General features: G+C 38.1%; 1 protein-coding gene across 2 annotated transcripts in view; it reads right to left on the bottom strand.

Moving 5' to 3' along the window:
• Positions 1 to 19,210, bottom strand: part of GPC6 (glypican 6) — a 1,241,421-nt gene that overhangs the window by 19,399 nt on the left and 1,202,812 nt on the right. For both annotated transcript variants that reach the window (XM_001366572.4, XM_056807658.1), the window contains exon 7: positions 8,920 to 9,056. In XM_001366572.4, coding sequence (XP_001366609.1) covers positions 8,920 to 9,056 — 137 coding nt within the window. The remainder of the gene's footprint in view (positions 1 to 8,919; positions 9,057 to 19,210) is intronic.

Genomic DNA, 19,210 nt, shown 5'->3' with positions numbered 1-19,210 from the left:
GAAGATGCCCAATTTTGTTGTTGTTAGGTTGTTTTTGGTCATGTCTGACTCTTTAGTGACTCCATTTGGGTTTTCCTGGCAAAGATACTGGAGTGGTTTGCTGTTTCCTTCTCCAGCTCATTTTGGAGATGAGAAAACAGAGACAAACAGGATTAAGTGACTTGCCCAGGGTCACACAGCTAGTAAGTATCTAAGTCTGGATTTGAACTTGTGAAGAGGAAGGAGCCTTCCTGACTATATGCCCAGAACTCTTATTTACTAGATGTCTAGTAGACATCTTGAAGTCAAATGTCCCAAACTGAACTCATTATCTTTCCCCCTAAATCCACCCTGCCTTCAAGCTTTCCTATTACTATAACATCAATATTCTAAATATTTGTGAACTTGAATAAATTCAAGTTAAATAATTGGAAGGTATTCCTGGATATTATGGAAGAGGCTTGAAGAGAGAGAGGATTTGCAGGACAAGCCAAGTCATGCAAGAAACGAAGCTGGGGACCCGATCTGAAAAATCAAGGTGAAGATTCCAAACGGAATTATTAATTAATTAGTTAGAGCACTGGACTGGGTGCTCAGGTAGCTATCTTTAAGAAGACACTATCCCTGGCTCTTGGGAATTAGTTCACAGTCTATGGTAACCAACTACAATACAGAATCATACATAGTAAGTTCACAAACTAGAGCATGAGGAAAGCTTCTTGTTGGAATGGCATTTGCCCCATGGGAAAAAGGGAGGAGGACATTTCTGGCATGGAGGTAGGAAAAGATAGTATATATTTAGGGAATAGAAAGTATTTCAGTTTGTTTGAAGCACAGTTTGGAAGGAGATGTCAGATTATGGTGAGCCTTTAAAGCCTGGCTAGTAAATTCATGCTTTAATTGTCAGGTCACAGGGACTCTTTGGGAATTTTTGAGCAAAGGCATGACATGATCTGGACTGTAAGGATGATTAGTTTAACAGAAGCATAACTAATATTAATAATTATTCATATACATATAACCTTTCTTAATAACAACCCTATGAGGTAGATGAAATAAATAATATTATCTTCCTTTTACAGTTTAGGAAACTGAGGTCCAAGGAATTCCAGCATCTTGTCCTGAGTGACATAGCTTTTGAATGTGTTACAACTAGGATTTGAATCCAGAACTTTTATCACCAGATTCAATGAAAGTGACTTGAGTGTCATTTTTGGAAGGGACTCTTGTTTTAAAAGTATGGCCCACCTTCCAAAGGCTTGCTGGCTGTGGGCAGTCCTTTATGTTTTATGTTTTAAGAGAGTTCTGATTATTTTTTAGTCCTTTAGGATCCAGTTATCAATAAAAAATAACAAAGATCTTAATTCAAATAGTCACAGTGCTTCATAGTTTTATTATCATAATTCATTGTGTTGATAATCTAAATTAAACCCATTTAGTAATACCTGACTTGATTTGTTGTTGCTTTTGGTTGTTTCACTTGTCAATAATTGATTTATTTCCCAGATTTTTCCATTTATCCTCTTTCTTTCAACTTAAATCATTTACCTTCTGAGCTAGAGGAAGATGACCCTGATGCCTTTATTGTTTCTATAAATGATGAGTTAATATGGAAACATCACAGAGGAACTTGCAGAAGAAAAATTCATTTCTGATTGGTCTAAGGAATCTTGGTCTTTAGCTCCCTCTTTAAGTACTTTTCCCCAAACAGCATTCAAGAAAGTTTAAAACAAATGCAAAACACTTGAAATTTTTGGCTGTCTTAAAGACAACTGAACATGAAAAGTGGGAAATGCTTTTGTAACCTTCATAGTAGCAGATCTAGAAATGATTGACTCAAGAAATATCAACTGTTTCTCCATGAAATCATTTCTGCCCTAAACAGTGATGTGCACACTGATGAAAATCAGCCTTAAAAATGGCTTTCTTTTCCCTTCCCTTTAAGGTCTTTTGTACTTAGGACAAGCCTTTCTGAGAAGAATGGGGAAAAACTTAAGGAAAACAGAGATACTACAACTTAAAATGTCCACATCTTCAAAAAGAGCAGAGAAACTTTTGGATAGGTAGAAAGAGAAAGGTTTAACAGAATGCCATTATTACTTCTTTCCCCCTTAAATGAACCGACAGAGAGTTCTAAGCCTTATATGCTAACCCTATAAACATTTTATTTCCTTCTTTCTTGCCTTAGATCTAATCATTCTTCCCTGACTCCCTTACAGACAACTCATTCCTGCCACTGGGCTGTGGAAACTACTCTTCTTGGAGATGATGAATGACTGAAAATGTACTCCTAAGGTCTCTCGGTTCACCCTGGGAACTTTAGAAGTCTCAGATTTGTAACATGCAGCACAAGTCTTTAATTTTTTTCCTTTGGCCTTCTAGATTATTATTGATTTTTCCACCATTACTTACTAGCTTCCTTTCAATTCCCATTTGTCTGAGTTGAGTCAGTGTCGCATCGTCTTTCTCCCATTTTCTCATAGGAAGTTATTTAGGTAAGTGAAAAATGGGAGTTACAGAAGAGGCGTTTCAAATCCCTTCCTTGTTGATTGCTGAAAATGGACCCCCTTCCAGCCCCCCACCACTTCCTTGTGAGGGATCTGATAGACAATTGAAGTTAATTCTAAGGAAAATCCTTCCCTTCGGCTATTCTTTCACTCTGGTGGTGGACCACATGTGACAGTCATCAATTGATCGAAAAGTTCTTGTTCACCTGACCTCTGACAGCATCCCATTGGAGGGCAAAAGTTTGTGTTGAAGTTATCCGTTACATTTGATGGCTATGTGCTCTTATTTCCCATGTCAGATTTCTGGCTTGAAAGAAGACTTGAGCCAGATTTGTTCATTATTGGGACAACTTGTGACATATTACCTGGACTCATGGCCATCTCGAGGGAGGTATGAAACCTGGAGTAAATTGTATTGAGTGCACTGACATTGCTAAAGTATTTATTTAGGTGAAATCAGGTCAAAATTGCAGCTTTGAAGGGAGGGAAAGGGCTAAAAGGGACATCAGGAGCTGGAGGGGCACACTGGAGTGGTGGTGGTGGGACAGAAGGAATAGTCTTTATTACTTTGTTTTTGTGACATTAGTTTTCAAGTCAGTCCCATTTACAGAGGCAGCATAGCACAGCGGATGAAGCCCAGGACTTGTAAGTCTGGGAGACTTGGGTTTACGCTCTCCCTCAGATGTGTACTAATTGTATGACCCTGGGCAAGTCCCTTAAACTCTTTGCCCCTTGGTTTCCCCATCTATAAAATAGGTGGATGTAGAGTGCTTGGCAAATTTCAAGGTCTTATATAAATATTAAATATTCTTATTGGTGTCTCTACAATACTTTTCTTTGCCACCAGTTGGTAGGGGAGCTCCTGTTTCTCTTGCCTCATGCCTACTTGGGTCATCACCTAGCCACATGATCTCTGAAGCAACATGAGACACCCCTAAAGCACAGGACTTGGAACCCACTTATCTCAGGGGGGACCAAATATATCTTACCCAAAGACAGAATTGAGATATTTAATGAAAAAACATATTTGCAGACTTTCTATTTATTAAAATGATCTAGCTCTATATTTCATAGATTATAAGCTACTTGAGGGAAGGGGCTTTTTGTTTTTGTTTTTGTATGAATAAGTAAATAAATGTAAAAAAGCATTTAATAAGTATTTATTACTATGGGTCAAACACTATATACAGCACTGACTATTCCTGTCTCCGAGCCTTTTGTTCTGGCTATCCCCTCATATTTGGAATGCTATGCTCCCTTTCTCCTGATGTCCTTCAAGACTTAGCTCAAATCCTCCTTTAAAGGAAGCTTCTTTTTTTAAATGTTAATTCTTTTCTTCATTTTTTCAATTAAGCATTTACTTTTTTCTTTCCTTCCCTGACCTCCCAATTCAGAAAAAAGAAAAGAAAAACAAGATGTTTATAACATAATCATAGTCGAATAAATTCCCATGCTGGTTATATTTTTTTAAAATGCATGTTTAATTCTGTATGTTGAGTCTATCACTTCTTGTCAGAATCATTACTGGTCCTTTGGCAAAATCATGGTTGATCTTTCTATTGATCAGTTATTCTTTCAAAACTGTTTGCTGTCACACAGTTGTTATGATATAAACTGTTCTTTTATGTCCTACTCACTTTATATCAGTTCATACAAGCCTCTCTAGGTTTCTTTGAAATTATTCTTTTCCTCATTTCTTATTACATCATAGTATTCTATGTCATTCATATTATAATTTGTTTAGTCACTCCTCAGTTGACAGATGTTGCCTTGGTTTTCAGTTTTTTGGTACTATAAAAAGAGCTAGTATAATAAATACAAATATATATATAAATATATAATATACATACAAATATATACATATATAGTTTAAAACTCTTTTTATAGCATATTTCATGTTATTACCTTGGGCACTTATCAGTGAATGTTAACTATGTTTAGGTACACACAGACTCATAGGGATGCTTGTCTGGCCATCTTTATGCTCTGCTCCTCTGGACTTCCCTCTGGCTATGCACTTTGGTAATGCCCATTGGGGAGATTTCACCATGTCTAGGCATCCTCAGGCTTTCCTGAGCATTCCAGCTACCTACATGTACTCTGATCATCTCCATGCCTTGGCATTGGTATAATTCTTCCCAGTCCTTTCTACTTTGGGAACAGAAATGGAATCAACAATAATTCTGGGATAAGCTCTCTCTTCTCTTCATCTCAAAATCTCTTGGCATCATCATGGCACCAACACAAAGTAGTGGCATCAACTAGGTCCAAAGGTGAAAGCCATTTGATAGTTTTACTTACAGATCATTTCCCAGAACTTTTACACCAATGCACCAACCTCCACCAAGAGTACAGCAATATGCTTTAATTCCTCTTTGAAATTTACCACCTCCATGTTTTTATCTTTGGCCAGTTGAGTGTTTTACATTTTATGTCTTATTGCCATTAGTGGTTTAGATATTTTTCAAATAGGCATTGATAGTTTGCCATTTAGCATAAATATGTGAAATGCTATTGTTCCATTATCTCTGGTGCTTTTAAAGACAATGTAGTTTTTCTGTTAGGTTGTTTTGATATTGTCTATTTTCATTATAGGCCTGTCTCAAAAAATTATTATTTCTGTTTTTGGGGGATTACCTGGAATAGAACAAATTCTACTCTAAATCCACATTTTAATTTTTAATGAATCTCTGTATTTGAAGAATGTTTCTTGTATGCAACAAATTCATATATATATTTTCTAATCCATTGTTACCCTCTTTCATTTAGTTAATTGAATTTCATTCAATTAAACAATAGACATGCTTATTCTATTCCCATTATGATCTTTAAGTTTGAATTTTCTCTCCATCAAGCCATGCTGCTATTTTTTCCCCAGAGGAAAAAATAATTTGCACTAAGCACCTGCAGTTTGCTTTGCTTAGAACAATTATATTCTATTATCCTTACTTCTCTCTTCCCTTGTAGCCTAGACTAGTCTATCACTTTCCACATTTGAGGGGGCTATAACTCCCTTTCTAATCCCCTATTCATTTAATTATTTTCTGCTAAGATCTTAAAAAAAACCTTTTCCTTTCCCAAGCCATATAAGAGCTAACAGTTTATGTTTCCCCATTCATCTAATCCCACCTTTGTGTTTGAATAGCCTTAACTGTGGTGCCCCTTAATTTTAAGACATAGCAAGTCCATTTATTCCTCTCTCTTCCTTTTTTCTAGTTGGTTTGTTTATCATCCCAGAACAAAACATATATTTTTTAAAAAAACACTTATCTTCCATCTTAGATTCAATACTGTGTGTTGGACCCAAGGAAGAAGAGCAGTTAGGGCTAGGCAACAAGAGTTAAGTGACTTGCCAAAGATCACACAGCTAGGGAGTGTCTGAAGCTAAATTTGAACCCAGAACCCTCCTGTCTCTAAGTCTGGGTCTCAATCCACTGAACCAATTAGGTGCTCCTTTGTCTTCATTTTCTTAATGCTACTTAGGGTAGAATTCTAAAGACAATGGGTGTCCTCTTGTTCTTAATATAACCTTTAGTAAGTAAACACTGAACTATGTGTTTCCATTTGTTCAAATTTATTTGTCTTTCATAAATATATTACATTTTCATTTTAATAGACTTTCCCCAATTCTGGTTTTCTTAAAAAGAATGCTCAAAAGTCATAAATTCTTTTATAAAGGTGAGTTATTTCTTCCTGGCTGCTTACAATATCTTTTATTTTTACTGGAAGCTCTGGAGCAAGATAATAATATTACTGGGTAAATTATATATAGGGTTCCTCTCATTATTTTCAGATAATATCCTTTTAAGATTTGCTGAAGTATGAGATATGGGTTTTTTCTTCATGTTTTTCTGGGAGACCAAGTTCTGTGTTCCAAGAAACTCATCTTTGTTAGTAGCAATCTTATCTGTCCTTCCAATTTTGCCCTCTTTTAACTTTGTTCAAAAAATTCTCATTGCATCACTGAATTTTTGAATATTGCCTTCTCCACTCCCCTTTTCTGATAACTATTGTTTTGTTAACAGTTTCCATTTTCTATTTTAAACCATTAATTTTACTTTTTAGGTTTCATTATAAGCTTTAAATTTGTTCCTTATGTCTTCCTTTACTGAATATAAGGAATATATAATCTATATAGAATATATAATAATAATACTAATATAATAAAAATCATAGGTAAAATTCATTTAGCAGTTTACAAAGCACTTTACATGTATTAATTCATCTTATTGTCACAGTGACCTTCTGGGATAGCTGCCATTATTATCCCAGCTTTGTAGATAATGAAATAGTCTGATAGAAATGAAGAAACTTGGCTTCTTATTTCACAGAGCTAGCAAGACTTGAATTTAGGTCTTCTGGACTATAAGTCCAGGACCTTGCCTCTCATGCCATTTGTTTGCTAAAAATTACATTGAAGACATATTTATGCAATTTATATATGCATACATGTATATCTATTATGTATCTAGTACCTACATGTATGTTCATATACATAGGTATTTACATACATTTATAGATGCCTACAAAGGTTTCTGTATGCATATATACATACAGAAATCTCTATATAATAGATCAGAGTTATGCTATTAAATGAATTAACAAAATGCTCTCTGAAAATATATGATGCATTTTAAAGATTAATCTGCATTATTAATATTTTCTCTACCATCTTCTTAAGCTAGACAATCAACAACATAACTCATCTTCATCTGTAGTCTTTTTATATTTCTGAGATAGCGGTCACGGAAAATTTAATAATCAGCTCTCGTCAGCTGGTACGATCTGGTTCCAGCACATGCCCTCTCAGGCATAATTTGGACAGAAGAGTCTAATAAATATGGCTCTGAAATGGGACAGGTTAGATGAAATGAAACATCTATCAGGTGTTCCTGTCTTTGCCATTTTACTTTTGTTTCCTCTTTAGTCGTCCTTATTCATTTGTCAGATGCAATGCAGTCTTTCAAACATTTCGGTGCTTTCCCCATATCAGAACTTACACATGCTCTAAAACCCAGGAATAGTGTACAACACGTCCCTGGGTTTACCAAAGGCTGCTAGGTAAACACAGATGGGCAACTGGAGCAGCCGGAAAAATTAACATCTTTATTCATTAAGCCATCTGGAAATCCAGTTGTACTTTCTTTCTGAACAGTCATTGAGAAAAGACACCTTAGAAGCCATTCATTCACTGTCAGATCTGCTGACCTCAGTTTCCAAAGGTCCCTGAGAACGGGTAGACAGTTCGGTAAACAATTACAGGGTGTTTTAGGGAAACAAACGCCAGACACATTTGGTGTTGCCCAGCCTACAGCACCATGACGAGGGCTCCTCATAGCTTTCCTATTCAGGGAACCTGAGAAGATCCCAGTGGCCTCCACTGGGGTCTGCTTTTCACCTCTTCAGGTTCTTCCTGATAATGTTTACGTGATTATAAACACGGGAGTCTTGAAAATGCAACTCAGCACCCTATGAAAAAATTCCTAACGAGGATCTGAGTCCCCCCTCTCATTTGCCCTGCCCACCCCAGCTCCATCCTTGCAGCTGCTTCTGAACTCAGCTTTGGCCTCCTTGCCTCTTTCCCTGGACCACATCTGCTCCACACACCTGCAGCTAGCCCATCACAGTCCCAGAACGGCCCCCTCCCCCTCCCTTCTCCACCTGCTGACAAATCTCCCCACTCCTCCTCAGCCCATCCTGCCAGCTGCTCAACCCACCTGCAGTCCTACCTGTCAAATGACCAGCCTAGACATCCCTCCTAAGGCTTTGCCTTACTTGCCAGCTCTTAAGCTCCTCTCCCATTCTGCTGTTCCACTCAATGGAGAGCAATAAAAGCCCATTTCGATAGGCGAGATGGGCAGCCCCTTGTCAAGCAGTGGCTGTGGAATTGAGAATCACATAAGGCAGATCAAAACCAAAGCCAGAGTGTCTGTCAGAACCCTGCGCCTCTCGTCCCCTGTTCCTTTACATCAGCCCCTCAACGAACAACTCAGTTAGCCTGCAAAGGGGAAAAAATCAAGTTGAATTTTCATTTTCTTCTCCATTTGAGGGTAAAAACCATGCCATGTAAATTTAACCAGGAATAAAAATAGTTTCCCCATCGCAGAGTCATTAAGAGGATACGAAGGGGCTTCTTTGAGATCTCCGAATGTCTGTAATCTGTCAGCTGTCATCTCGCCCATTCTCCTCCCGAGACTTTTAACATTCAGAACGAGGATTCCAAGTTTAATGGCACCTTGAGACTAAGTGCTCCCAGGTTCCCATCAAACCTGTCAATGCTAACAGCTGTCACTGAGTGACAACTTGTTCCTCCACCCTCGATTTCCTTTTCTGAAACAGCCCCGTAAACAAGTCTCAAAAGCAGTGCCAGCTAAGCGTTCCAAGGCTGGATGGGAAATTCCCGAGTTGGTGCTCACAGCGAAGTGGTCCTCACCTGGATTTGCTGTGCCCATTCCAACATTCCTCTTCATTTGACGTGCCAGCTGTCACTCTCTCATCTTTGCAGATGGTGTAGGGTAAAGCAGACCAGAACTTTTTGGACAACTTCAATTTCTCTTTTATGTCTGTAACCTGATCAAAAGACCAAGACAGGGGATTCAGTAAAAGGGGTCTTGTCGTAAAGGTTGGGCTTTTTTTCAGACTCTACATCAGCTCATAATGCAGATGAAGGTTAAAAGACTCTGGGGGTATGACAAGTGACAATCCTTTACCAGTTCTATTAGACAGCCATTGTGCTTTTAGGTCTAATTATAGTGACAAGGGCCTCTTGCCTTGGATGCTTAATCTTCCTCTAGCTTTGAACAGGGCGTTCTCAGGTACTGTAATTGGTTTGTTGTGTTTGTTAGGTTCCAACATCCTTTGCATTAAATGGTTATAAAGTAAGTAAATTGATTTCAGTTCTTTCCTCCTCTGGGATTCACCTTTCTCAAACACCAGCTCTATTCCTTAGAAGTCACTTTCCTAGCAGTCTGGTAAATGCAGCTAGACAGTGTGTCCTGAGATAAGATGCCAGCTCCAATGGTCTACTTGTTTCTGCAAGAAATAAATATGGTAACTAATTCAGGGGCTGGCAGCCTCCCTTGCTGCTGAGGAGCTGACAGAATGGAGCAGCACATACTTGCATTGGAAACAGCAAAACAAATCCAGTCTCGGATTCTCAGTACTGGAACGAGAAAAGGAATTGGAATGAAGTTCACGACCCATTTGGAGGGCTAGAGAGGGGAAGCTTAGCACAGATATCTCTAGGGACAACTCACCCCAACAAAAGGCCCTTCTGGCCAGGAGGAAAAAATAAGGACCTCTTGGCTCAAAGATGTCATGTGGGCTTAATGAAGCAGCAGGTTTTGTCTTACATCTAGACTATAAGAACCCCAGGAAAGGTCCATGGAAGTAGACGAGATGCACAATATGAGAGATGCTACTGCTCATTGCTGACATTCCCTCTGAGATTGATAGGGCCTTTGGGAAACAGATGCCTGTCTCTGTTCACTAGGGGTGGAACGGGTTTTTAGAGAACCGTACATATTTCTTCTGAGAAAAGACAATGAGGTTTAAGATACAACACTGAGAAATCAAGGACCACTGTTGAAGTCTTCACCCCATCTGTCCTTGGCTCTTTTCCTATCTTTGCTTCTCAGGATTTTGGGATCCCAGATCTAGAGCTGGAAGGAACCTTCGAAGCTATTTAGTTCAACCTCATCATTTTACATAAGAAGAAATGGAGGACTAAGAAGATCTAGTGAACTCCCCCAGGTCACTCGGGCATGAGGGATACGATCAGAACATAGGTTCTTCTTTTCCATGTGCCTTTTTTTGAGCAATGTACTACCTGGAGTGGGGTCAGCCTGGAGTCAGGAAGATTTGAGTTCAAATTTGGCCTCAGACACTAACTAGCTCTTTGACCCTGGGCAAGTTACCTAAACCAATTTGCCTCAGTTTCTTTATCTGTACAATGAACTAGAGAAGGAAATGGCAAACCCCTCTGGTATCTCTGCCAAGGAAACTTCCTGAAAAGGAGTCACAAAGAGTTGGACACAGTTGAAAACAATTAAATGACATGGCGTGCTCCTTAAACTCTAAGGTGCCTCACCATACTTACTGGAAGAAACATCTAAGATACAACAGCACAGTCCTACATATACAGTACTTCCCCCCACTCCAGGTCTGTTTTATTGGTATAGGGAACTCGAAGAAAGAAACTCCCTCCCCAATGCAGCCTTGAAATTTATAGTATTATTCTCTGTTCTCTATACAATGACGACCTCTTCTTATATACACTTTTGAAAAAATGTACTATTGTTATTTTATAGCCTCACCTTCTGTCTTGGAACCAATACTGTGTATTGGTTCCAAGATAGAAGAATGGTCAAGGCTAGACAATGGGGGCTGAGTGACTTGCCCAGGGTCCTATAGTTGGGAAGTGTCTGAGGCCAGATTTGAAACTGGGACCTCCACTGTCTCTCAATCAACTGATTTGCTGAGTTGTCCCCAATAAAAAGCTATACAAATACCATCAGCTTAAGGGTGTGGGAAAAGAACAGAAATAATGCTATTATAGGGATTAATTCATAAAGGAGAAACAGATGTCACCCTGAGATTAGAGAACACCTAGTTCTTATCATGATTATTATATTTGATCCAATTATGGGCAGAAATTTTCTATGAAACTCTCCTTCTCTTTCTGTATTAAAAATAGAATTGACCAACATCTTTTCCCCTTACAGCCCCCAGCTAATCAATAGCTAAGAAAGAGAGGTACTATTATTACTTCCATTAGAACTCCTTAACAATAGTCTTTAGCCTTCCCATCCCTTAATAGTGGACACTAGAATTAAGTATAATTCTTCTAACAAAGGTCTTTGTGCCTGTCTGTGATTGCTACTGAAAAATCCCCATTTTAAATAAAATGCAGTTTTATCCATTTCCAACTCCTTTGAATACTGTTCTCTTTTCAGCCTCTAAAAACGAAGGTGACCTTATAAGCTACTTTTTGGGGGACAGTCAGACATTACCTGTGAATATCGAGGGAAAGCCAGGAGCTGGGTAATTAGTTATACCACCAGAGGAGGTAAACTGCAAAAATGTACACCTTGAGTTTGAAAAGAAACCTGTCTTTGGGCCCATAAGGTCAGTTTGGATCCATGCTGCTTCAAGGTACTATATAATTAGGAAACAACTTTTTCCTCCCTCTTTCTCTTGTTCTTGTTTTCTCTTGGGCTTATTTTCACCCATGCACCAAAGAATAAAACTGAATGCGATGCTGTTTCGCTAATCATGTCAAAGGTCTGTAATTCCATTTATCTGTGCCCTCTCCCCACAGTGACCCTGCTAAAAGCTTACTGGATTTTCTCTTTGGCCCGCTGTGGGAGACAAATTCATCAGGCTTCAACCAACTAGTGCTTATCCTGTTGATGCAGTTTCATGAATGTCCATTATCCGTATGTTTGCCAAACATTACTAGGTCATGGCGAGATGAGGCCAAGTTATAGGTTTGTGACATTTATGGATCAGCTCATTTCCCTCTGTCCTGTGATCAAAGACCACATCCCCAACGCTAGCTAGCTGTGTGATCTTCCCAAGACTCGTCACAAAAGGCGGGACGGAGTTTGGTGATCTAGTTCTGCAGATGTCTCTTCTAGCGCTGTTTTTTGGGAAAACAACTCAGAGCTGCATATTTGTAGTAGGTTGGTGGGAGCATCTGAAAAAATGAAATTGAGTATATTGCTTTTTCATCATTTATTATAAACCAATTCATTTCAGATAATCCTTTAGGTGGTATCTGTAACGATGATGCTAGAACGGTTAGTTTCTGTTATTAATGAACCGTTATAGATAAGTAGAGATTTAGCTTTAGAGCTCCTGTTATCAACCCTGGAAAGTTAAGTTCACAGCTTCACTAAATCTTGATTCTGGATAAAGATAACAGAAGCTCTCATAGAGGCAAGTTGAAGAAGAACGAATTCTTATTAGAATTTCCTTTAATAAGAATCTATGTTAATAACCGTATCCTTAGATTTGATGCCCCAGAGAGATGATTTTGCTTATCTTTAAGAGTCATTGTCTGAGGGTATTAGTTATAAGATCAATAATAAGTCTCTTCCTAGAGTCATTGTCTGAGGGTATTAGTTCTAGGATCAATAAAAAGCTTGGACCTTGTACTAGAATTTATCAATTAAAAGCTAACCTACTTTGAACACTTGGTTTTGTTAATCAATGATCTGTATTAACTGTTAAAAGCTTATAAAAACAGCTGTGAACACCCAAAAGAGGTCTTCGTCACAGACTGGGTGTGGTGAGACCCCCAATTCTATTTCACTCACAAATAACAGTTGGATTTTTTCAGCTCAGAATTATGGCCCAAATATTTCTTTTTTTTTTTCCTTACACATCTTCGTATATGAAAGATAGCACTTTAACAAGGGAAGGGGGAAGGTAATAAATATTTATTAAGAGCCTGCTATGTGCCAGGCACTTTACAGATATTATCTCATTTGATAATAACAGAGAATTAGTATATCAGCATTTCAACAGCACATTATTTTCTCTGGGCTACATCAGTTCTGATTGTATTCTGCATGGAAACAATAGGAAAATATATTGCCAGATTGTAGCGATAGTGCAATTGGCAATAAAAATGGAAGAGATTAAGAACTGGAGATGAACATTCCTTTGACTCAGATGTTCATCAGAAAGATTTTACCTTAACTTTTGGTGTCTAGGGAATGCTTTAATCTCAACACCTGTTATATTCTTTTCTAATTTCTTTCTTTCTAAACAACATATACAACTTTAATTATACATCCAAGACCTTGCTTAAAAAAAAAAAGCCTAGCAAGAAGAGGAAACTCAAATTGTATGATCTCAAAAACAAACCTCTATTGTTGCTTGTCTCCCAGTACAAAATATAAGAATGTGTGACCCTCAAATCATTAAGAATCCAGGTCTGAGGAGAAAAATATCCTGGAATCAGATTGAGCATTATTTGTTTCTCTTTTTCTTCTGCATTAAGATTGTTTCCCAAGATTCATTGTGATCTAATTTTGAGATACATCTATGTTAGGGAAATAGATTTGTAACGGGCACTGGCCAGAGTCCAGGCCTTATGATCATTCACCGAGTACTTCTGATGTATTTCCCCACAAGGAAGAAAACAGAGACTCTGGAGAATCTCGATGAAGGTTAATGGAAATATCATGGAGACTTTGGAGAACTGGTTTAGAGCTGCTAAGCTCATGCTGAGTGTTTGGGACATGCAATGGCTACAGAGCTAGAGATGGGGAAGGGGGTATTAAAAAGACCGTAGTCTCCATTGGCATCTTTTTCTTGGTTTAAGTTCTCTTTGGCTGATTTTTTTTCCTGTTAAAATAGCATTTGGGGGAGAGATGATATGGTAAGGGCAGAAGCCTGGGGCTTTCTCTTCTTCTGAGTTTGACAAGTGACTATAAAAACAGGTCTCAGTTCTTCACCCACCTCAGTGCCTGTGCTTTTGTTTTAGGTGAAGGAAGTTGGGGGCTATCACCTGTGAATTTTGAAAGCTGAAGAGGACAAGCCTTCTAGGAGTCTGGGAGTCCGAGAGTAGGTGTCAGGTTTTATGGCCAACTCATAATCCATGTCTCATGGAGCAAGTAATGACCCAAGCTAGTGGTACCTGTGGATTCATCCAGTACTAATGCTTCATTTGGATTTGGATGTGACCTTGGGACTAATGAGTGCTCTGTAGAAACTGCATTAAGTCTCTAAGCCTATTCAAAAAAGGTTGTGGGGAGGGGGGCAGCTGGGTGGTTCAGTGGAGAGAGAGCCAGACCTGGAGATGGAAGGTCTTAGGTTAAAATATGGCCTCAGATATTCCCTTAATTGTGTGATCCTGGGCAAGTCATTTAACCCCCATTGCCTAGCCCTTATTGCTCTTCTGCCTTGGAACAGATACAGTTTTGAGTCTACGATGGAAGGTAAGAGTTAAAAAAAAAGTCTGAGCCTTACTATCATTTCAAAGTTAATATCTCTTTCTAAATGCTAATTGATATTAAGTGGTAAAAGAGAATTCAGATATTAATTTTTAGTAGCTAACAGTAGGGGGAACATACACAGAATGGATAAAAATTAATAAAATGGGTATCAAAAATACTAAAAATAAAATTCTCATAACAAAATTCTCATTTTTAAATTTTATATATGTTTCCTTTATTCATTGTGGAGGAAGAGAAAATGAATGCTTGTCAGTTGAAAAAATAATTTTAAAATATTTTTAAAAGGAAAAAATTAAAAATAGTAAATGAAATAGTAAATGATATATTTAAAAAATGAGACAAATTCCACTTGGTGCTCTCCACATATTTGCCCTCATTTACTCTTTGCCCTTACGAGTCTTTTTAACAGAGGCACAGTGGGATAAAAGGGAAAGCAGACACTTTCTTCTTTGTTTCTGATGGCTAAGAGAAGTGACCCTCTCTTTTAGAGCTAGGAAACTCAAAGGAAAACATTTTTATATTATTGTGCATTTGTAAATCCAAGTTGGAGTTGCCAGAGCAATCTGGCTATAAGTTAGCCAATCACAGGTTTAACTGTGATGACAGTGCATTAGAGGGAGAGAGAGAATAATATCAGGAACTAGACTGAGCAAGAGAAGCCAGTTTAAAAAAAGGATCTCTGTTGGTGCTTAAACAAATGATTTTTATATCTCTGAAAGTCTTGCATAGGGCTTGAAAAAAAAGTTGCACCTCTAGGAACAGGGGTGTGTGTGAGTTGATTTAAAAGGGGAGCCATGTTTGTAAGAGAGCTATTAGGGAGGCTGTACCCACATCACCAGGTAACTTTCTTGCAGGCCTTTCATGTGGATGGAGCTCAGCCTGGTTCCCAAACTTGTTTTCTCTCTTCCTCTAATCCTTTTTTTCCCAGGTAGCCTAAAGTAGGTCAGAGGCTAGTGTTTTCACTGGAATTATTGACAGAAGCTACTACTTCCCCCTTCCACAGTTCAACTGTCCTGCTCTCCTTGTAGTAAGAGTTATGTTTCTAACCCATCACTTCCCCTGTTAAAATATAGTCAGGTTCCTTTTTATTGCCTTTTGGTCAATTCTCCTAACTTTTTCTCCTTGAAGTTTCTGTGTTTTGTTTTTGTCTCTTCTTCCTTCCATTTCCCATCTCCCCATCTCTGAGCCTTTCTCTCTTGCTTCCTCTCCCCAGTGGAAAGAGGGTATGCCTTGGAGTTAGAGTGACCTAGATTCATGTCTCACTGCTGACATGTACTTAATTTCTTGGGGCCCTAGGCTACTTTTACAGTCTCTAAGTTGCAGAATAAGTCACCAATTTACATGGGTAGAGAGTTTCCTCATTTGGAGAGCTCCCTACCTCCAAGAAGTCACAGTTTTAGACAAAAAAGATGCAGGGATGTGTGTGAGAGTGAGTAAAAGAGAGAGACAGAGAGAAACAGAGGCAGACAGAGAGAAACAGAGGCAGACAGAGAGGCAGAGAATGCTTGTAGACATCTGATCTGTTTTGGACTTTTCCACTCCTTGATGCAGAGCTATATTTTTCAAAAATGGTTTTTGCAGTCTTCCCTTGTGCTCATTTGCACAGTAAACTCACAAGTAATTAAGGTTTAAGCTGACTTAGTTTGGAGAATATTGTCACAGTTCTTCAAACTTCTTTATCCTCTATATTGGATGATGGTTGGTCGCCCAAAAATGTTCATAGTAGTATGTTTAAGTATAGTGTTATGAAAACTGTAAAACAAGATGACCCCTTAGCTGTGTGACTCTTGGCAAGTCACTTGACCCCCATTACCTTACCACCATTCTGCCTTGGAACGAATACATAGTATTGATTCTAAGATGTACGGGAAGGGTTTATTGTTCTTTTAAAGAAAAAAATCATGATCAATTGTTTTTTGAAATGTTGTCTTTCATGCCCTTTTGATTATTCACATGGAATCAACGTTCCATCTCCCTTCTTTGTCTCTCTCTCTCGGGAAGTCATCTTATTCCACTTATCCTTCTTAATATTCTCTATAGCTCCCATGTACCTTCTAGTATCATTCACTCATTGCTATTAACACCAACATGGATAAGGTTCTACTCTTCTGCTAGTATATCCACTAATGTTGACCATTAGAATGGGATCATCCCCTGAGAGTAGTAACAAACTGTTAGTAGACAATTTTAAGAACTGTACTGTGTGCTTTGCTTTCTTTCTTCTTTTCTGACATCACTACTGTAGAAACAGAAGGGGACTACAGGACTGAGCGTCGTGTTGTAGTTTTGCCCATATCATGGTCAACTCTGAAATAGACAAAAGAAACAGAACTCGTATAGGAACTATTTCCAATAATTAAAATTGGATTATATTATTTGTGGTTATTAGTTATTTTTCATAAATATTAATGAATAACATATTATAGGAGTTTCTGGCCAAATAGATCTTGTGGAACTTTGAGAATAATTATTTTTCGGTTATAGATTTGTCTTCACAAAAAAGGTAATACCCCTTTGCCCAGAGTTCACAATTGTAGGACTCGAAATCATTTATGTAATAGATTCAAATCTAGGAACAAGGGGAGAAAAAACCTTAGCTTCAGCAAAATCCACTTCAAAAAGGCCACATATTTTACTTTGTTGAAGACAGTGAAGTCATCTTTAGGCTCACTGATTGAGAATCATGCAAAGAGAGAGGCAGCAGTACAGAAACAGAGACACGACAGTAGCAAGATGTGACAGCTGACACAGAGGGAGGAGATAGGAGAACTGTAAAACTTGGAGAGAAGATCTATAAAGCATAGCAGTTTGGCAACATTCAGTGCATGGATACACACAGTCCTACATGTCTCCGCAGTGTTTGAGCGCATCACTTTACAGCAAAAGAGTAAAATAAATGGTGGCAGTGACTAGCATGGTGCTTTATACATAATAGATGCTTAAAAATGTTTTGCTTTGTGATAGACTTACTGAATGAATACATTGAAGAAGTCATTGTGAGATGGTTAAAAGATGCTCAGCATATTCTGTTATAAATGGTAGTTACTGAGAACATTTCCTTAGATATAACACTTCATTTGCTAGGGGTGAGGAAAATGGGAGCTTATTATATATTGTATCTTTCCAATGTTGTGGTTGCTGAGCTCTAGGCCAGGGGAGATGTTAGGAAACATAGCATTGCCCACCAAATAAAGTTCAAAATCTATAGATTATCATTTAATGTTTTCCACAATCTAACTTAGGGATGGCCAGGTGGCACAGTGGGTGGAGTGCCAGGCCTGCAGTTAGGAAGATTCATATCCATCAACTTCAAATCTGGCCTCAGACATTGCCTAGTTATGTGACTCTGGGCAAGTCACTTAGCCCTGTTTGCCTTGGTTTCCTCCTCTGTAAAATGAATCGGAGAAGGAAATGCCAAACCACTCTCGTGTCTTTGCCAAGAAAATCCCAAATGGGGTCAAGAAGAGTCAGGCACAACACAACAACAACAACAACAACAACAACAACAACAACAACAACAACAACAACAACAACCTGATTCAAACACCTCTCTTTAGGTAGGTAGTGTTCCTGATTGTAGTAGCTCTCCTTAGAAGGATGCAGAAGATTCAAGAGGAGAGCAAAGAATGTGAACAAATTCAGTAAACCAAAATGTTGATGTCTGAGTGAAAAAAAGCTAATGTAGTGGAAAGAAGTGTTAATCTCAGAGACAGAAAGATGAGTTTGAACCATGCCTTAGACACTTAAAATAGATGTGACCCTGAGTGAGTCATTTAACTTCTGTGAACCCGTTTCCTCATCTCAAAAATGGGGATAACAATAGTACTTATCTCACATGATTATTGAAAGGATCCAAAGAGATAATATGTATTAAGTTTAATATTAATAAAATAATAATTTATTAATTAATCATTACAAATTACTAATTAATAATAAATCAATAAATTGAGATTAATATGTATTTAGTCATAAGTAAGTCATAGCTATATAAGTCATCAATATCATCATTATAGTCATTAATTTTGTCTGATTCCTCTAAGTTAATGGACCATTTGAACCAGCTTGGAAATACTAATTCCTAAATACAAATGACATTTTCTGATTTCGATTCATTGCTAGTACCTTTCCTACTGTCAGGAAAACCTTTCTTCCTTTCCTTGCCCATTTAAATCTGATACTACTCATCTTTCCTCCTCTGTAATTAGCTTCTGCCTCTCCTATGGTATTTACCCTCTACTGCTTTGCATCATAGATATTTGTTTCTGTGTCTGATCTCCCCTGCCGAGTTGTAAGCTTCTGAGGGGATGAGATTGTGTTTTGTGTTTTGCACTACTGTGTATCTTGCAAAATTTTTGCCAACAATGACTTGCACTTAATGACACCCAATCAATACTAGTTTAATGAATGGACAAATAAATGAATGTCCAAAATGGCTGGCATTTCTTTGGAAAATTTGTTTCTCTATCAAAAACATAATTCTAGACTCTTAGGCTCTCTGTTGTGTGATGCTTTCATTCTCTCTCCTTTGGAGAAGATGGGAACACAGGCATAATCAACCGTGCCAGGATTAGACTGTGTCCAAAAAATTATAAAAGAGTTAAGGGACCAGTGTTCTGGGATAATATCACTAACATTCTAATGAGGATGCTGTTCCCCTGTGTGCCCAAGGGTCATGTCATGTGATGAGAACACTGGACATGGGAGCCAAAAGATTTAGTTGTAGGTTCCAATTCTGCCATTAGCCAAGTCACTTATCCT

The sequence above is a fragment of the Monodelphis domestica genome, chromosome 8 (assembly GCF_027887165.1).
Source record: "Monodelphis domestica isolate mMonDom1 chromosome 8, mMonDom1.pri, whole genome shotgun sequence".
In the NCBI taxonomy this organism is placed as follows: Eukaryota; Metazoa; Chordata; class Mammalia; order Didelphimorphia; family Didelphidae; genus Monodelphis; species Monodelphis domestica.
The sequence above is the reverse complement of the archived record's forward strand: the minus strand, read 5'-3'. Positions and strand labels throughout refer to the sequence as shown.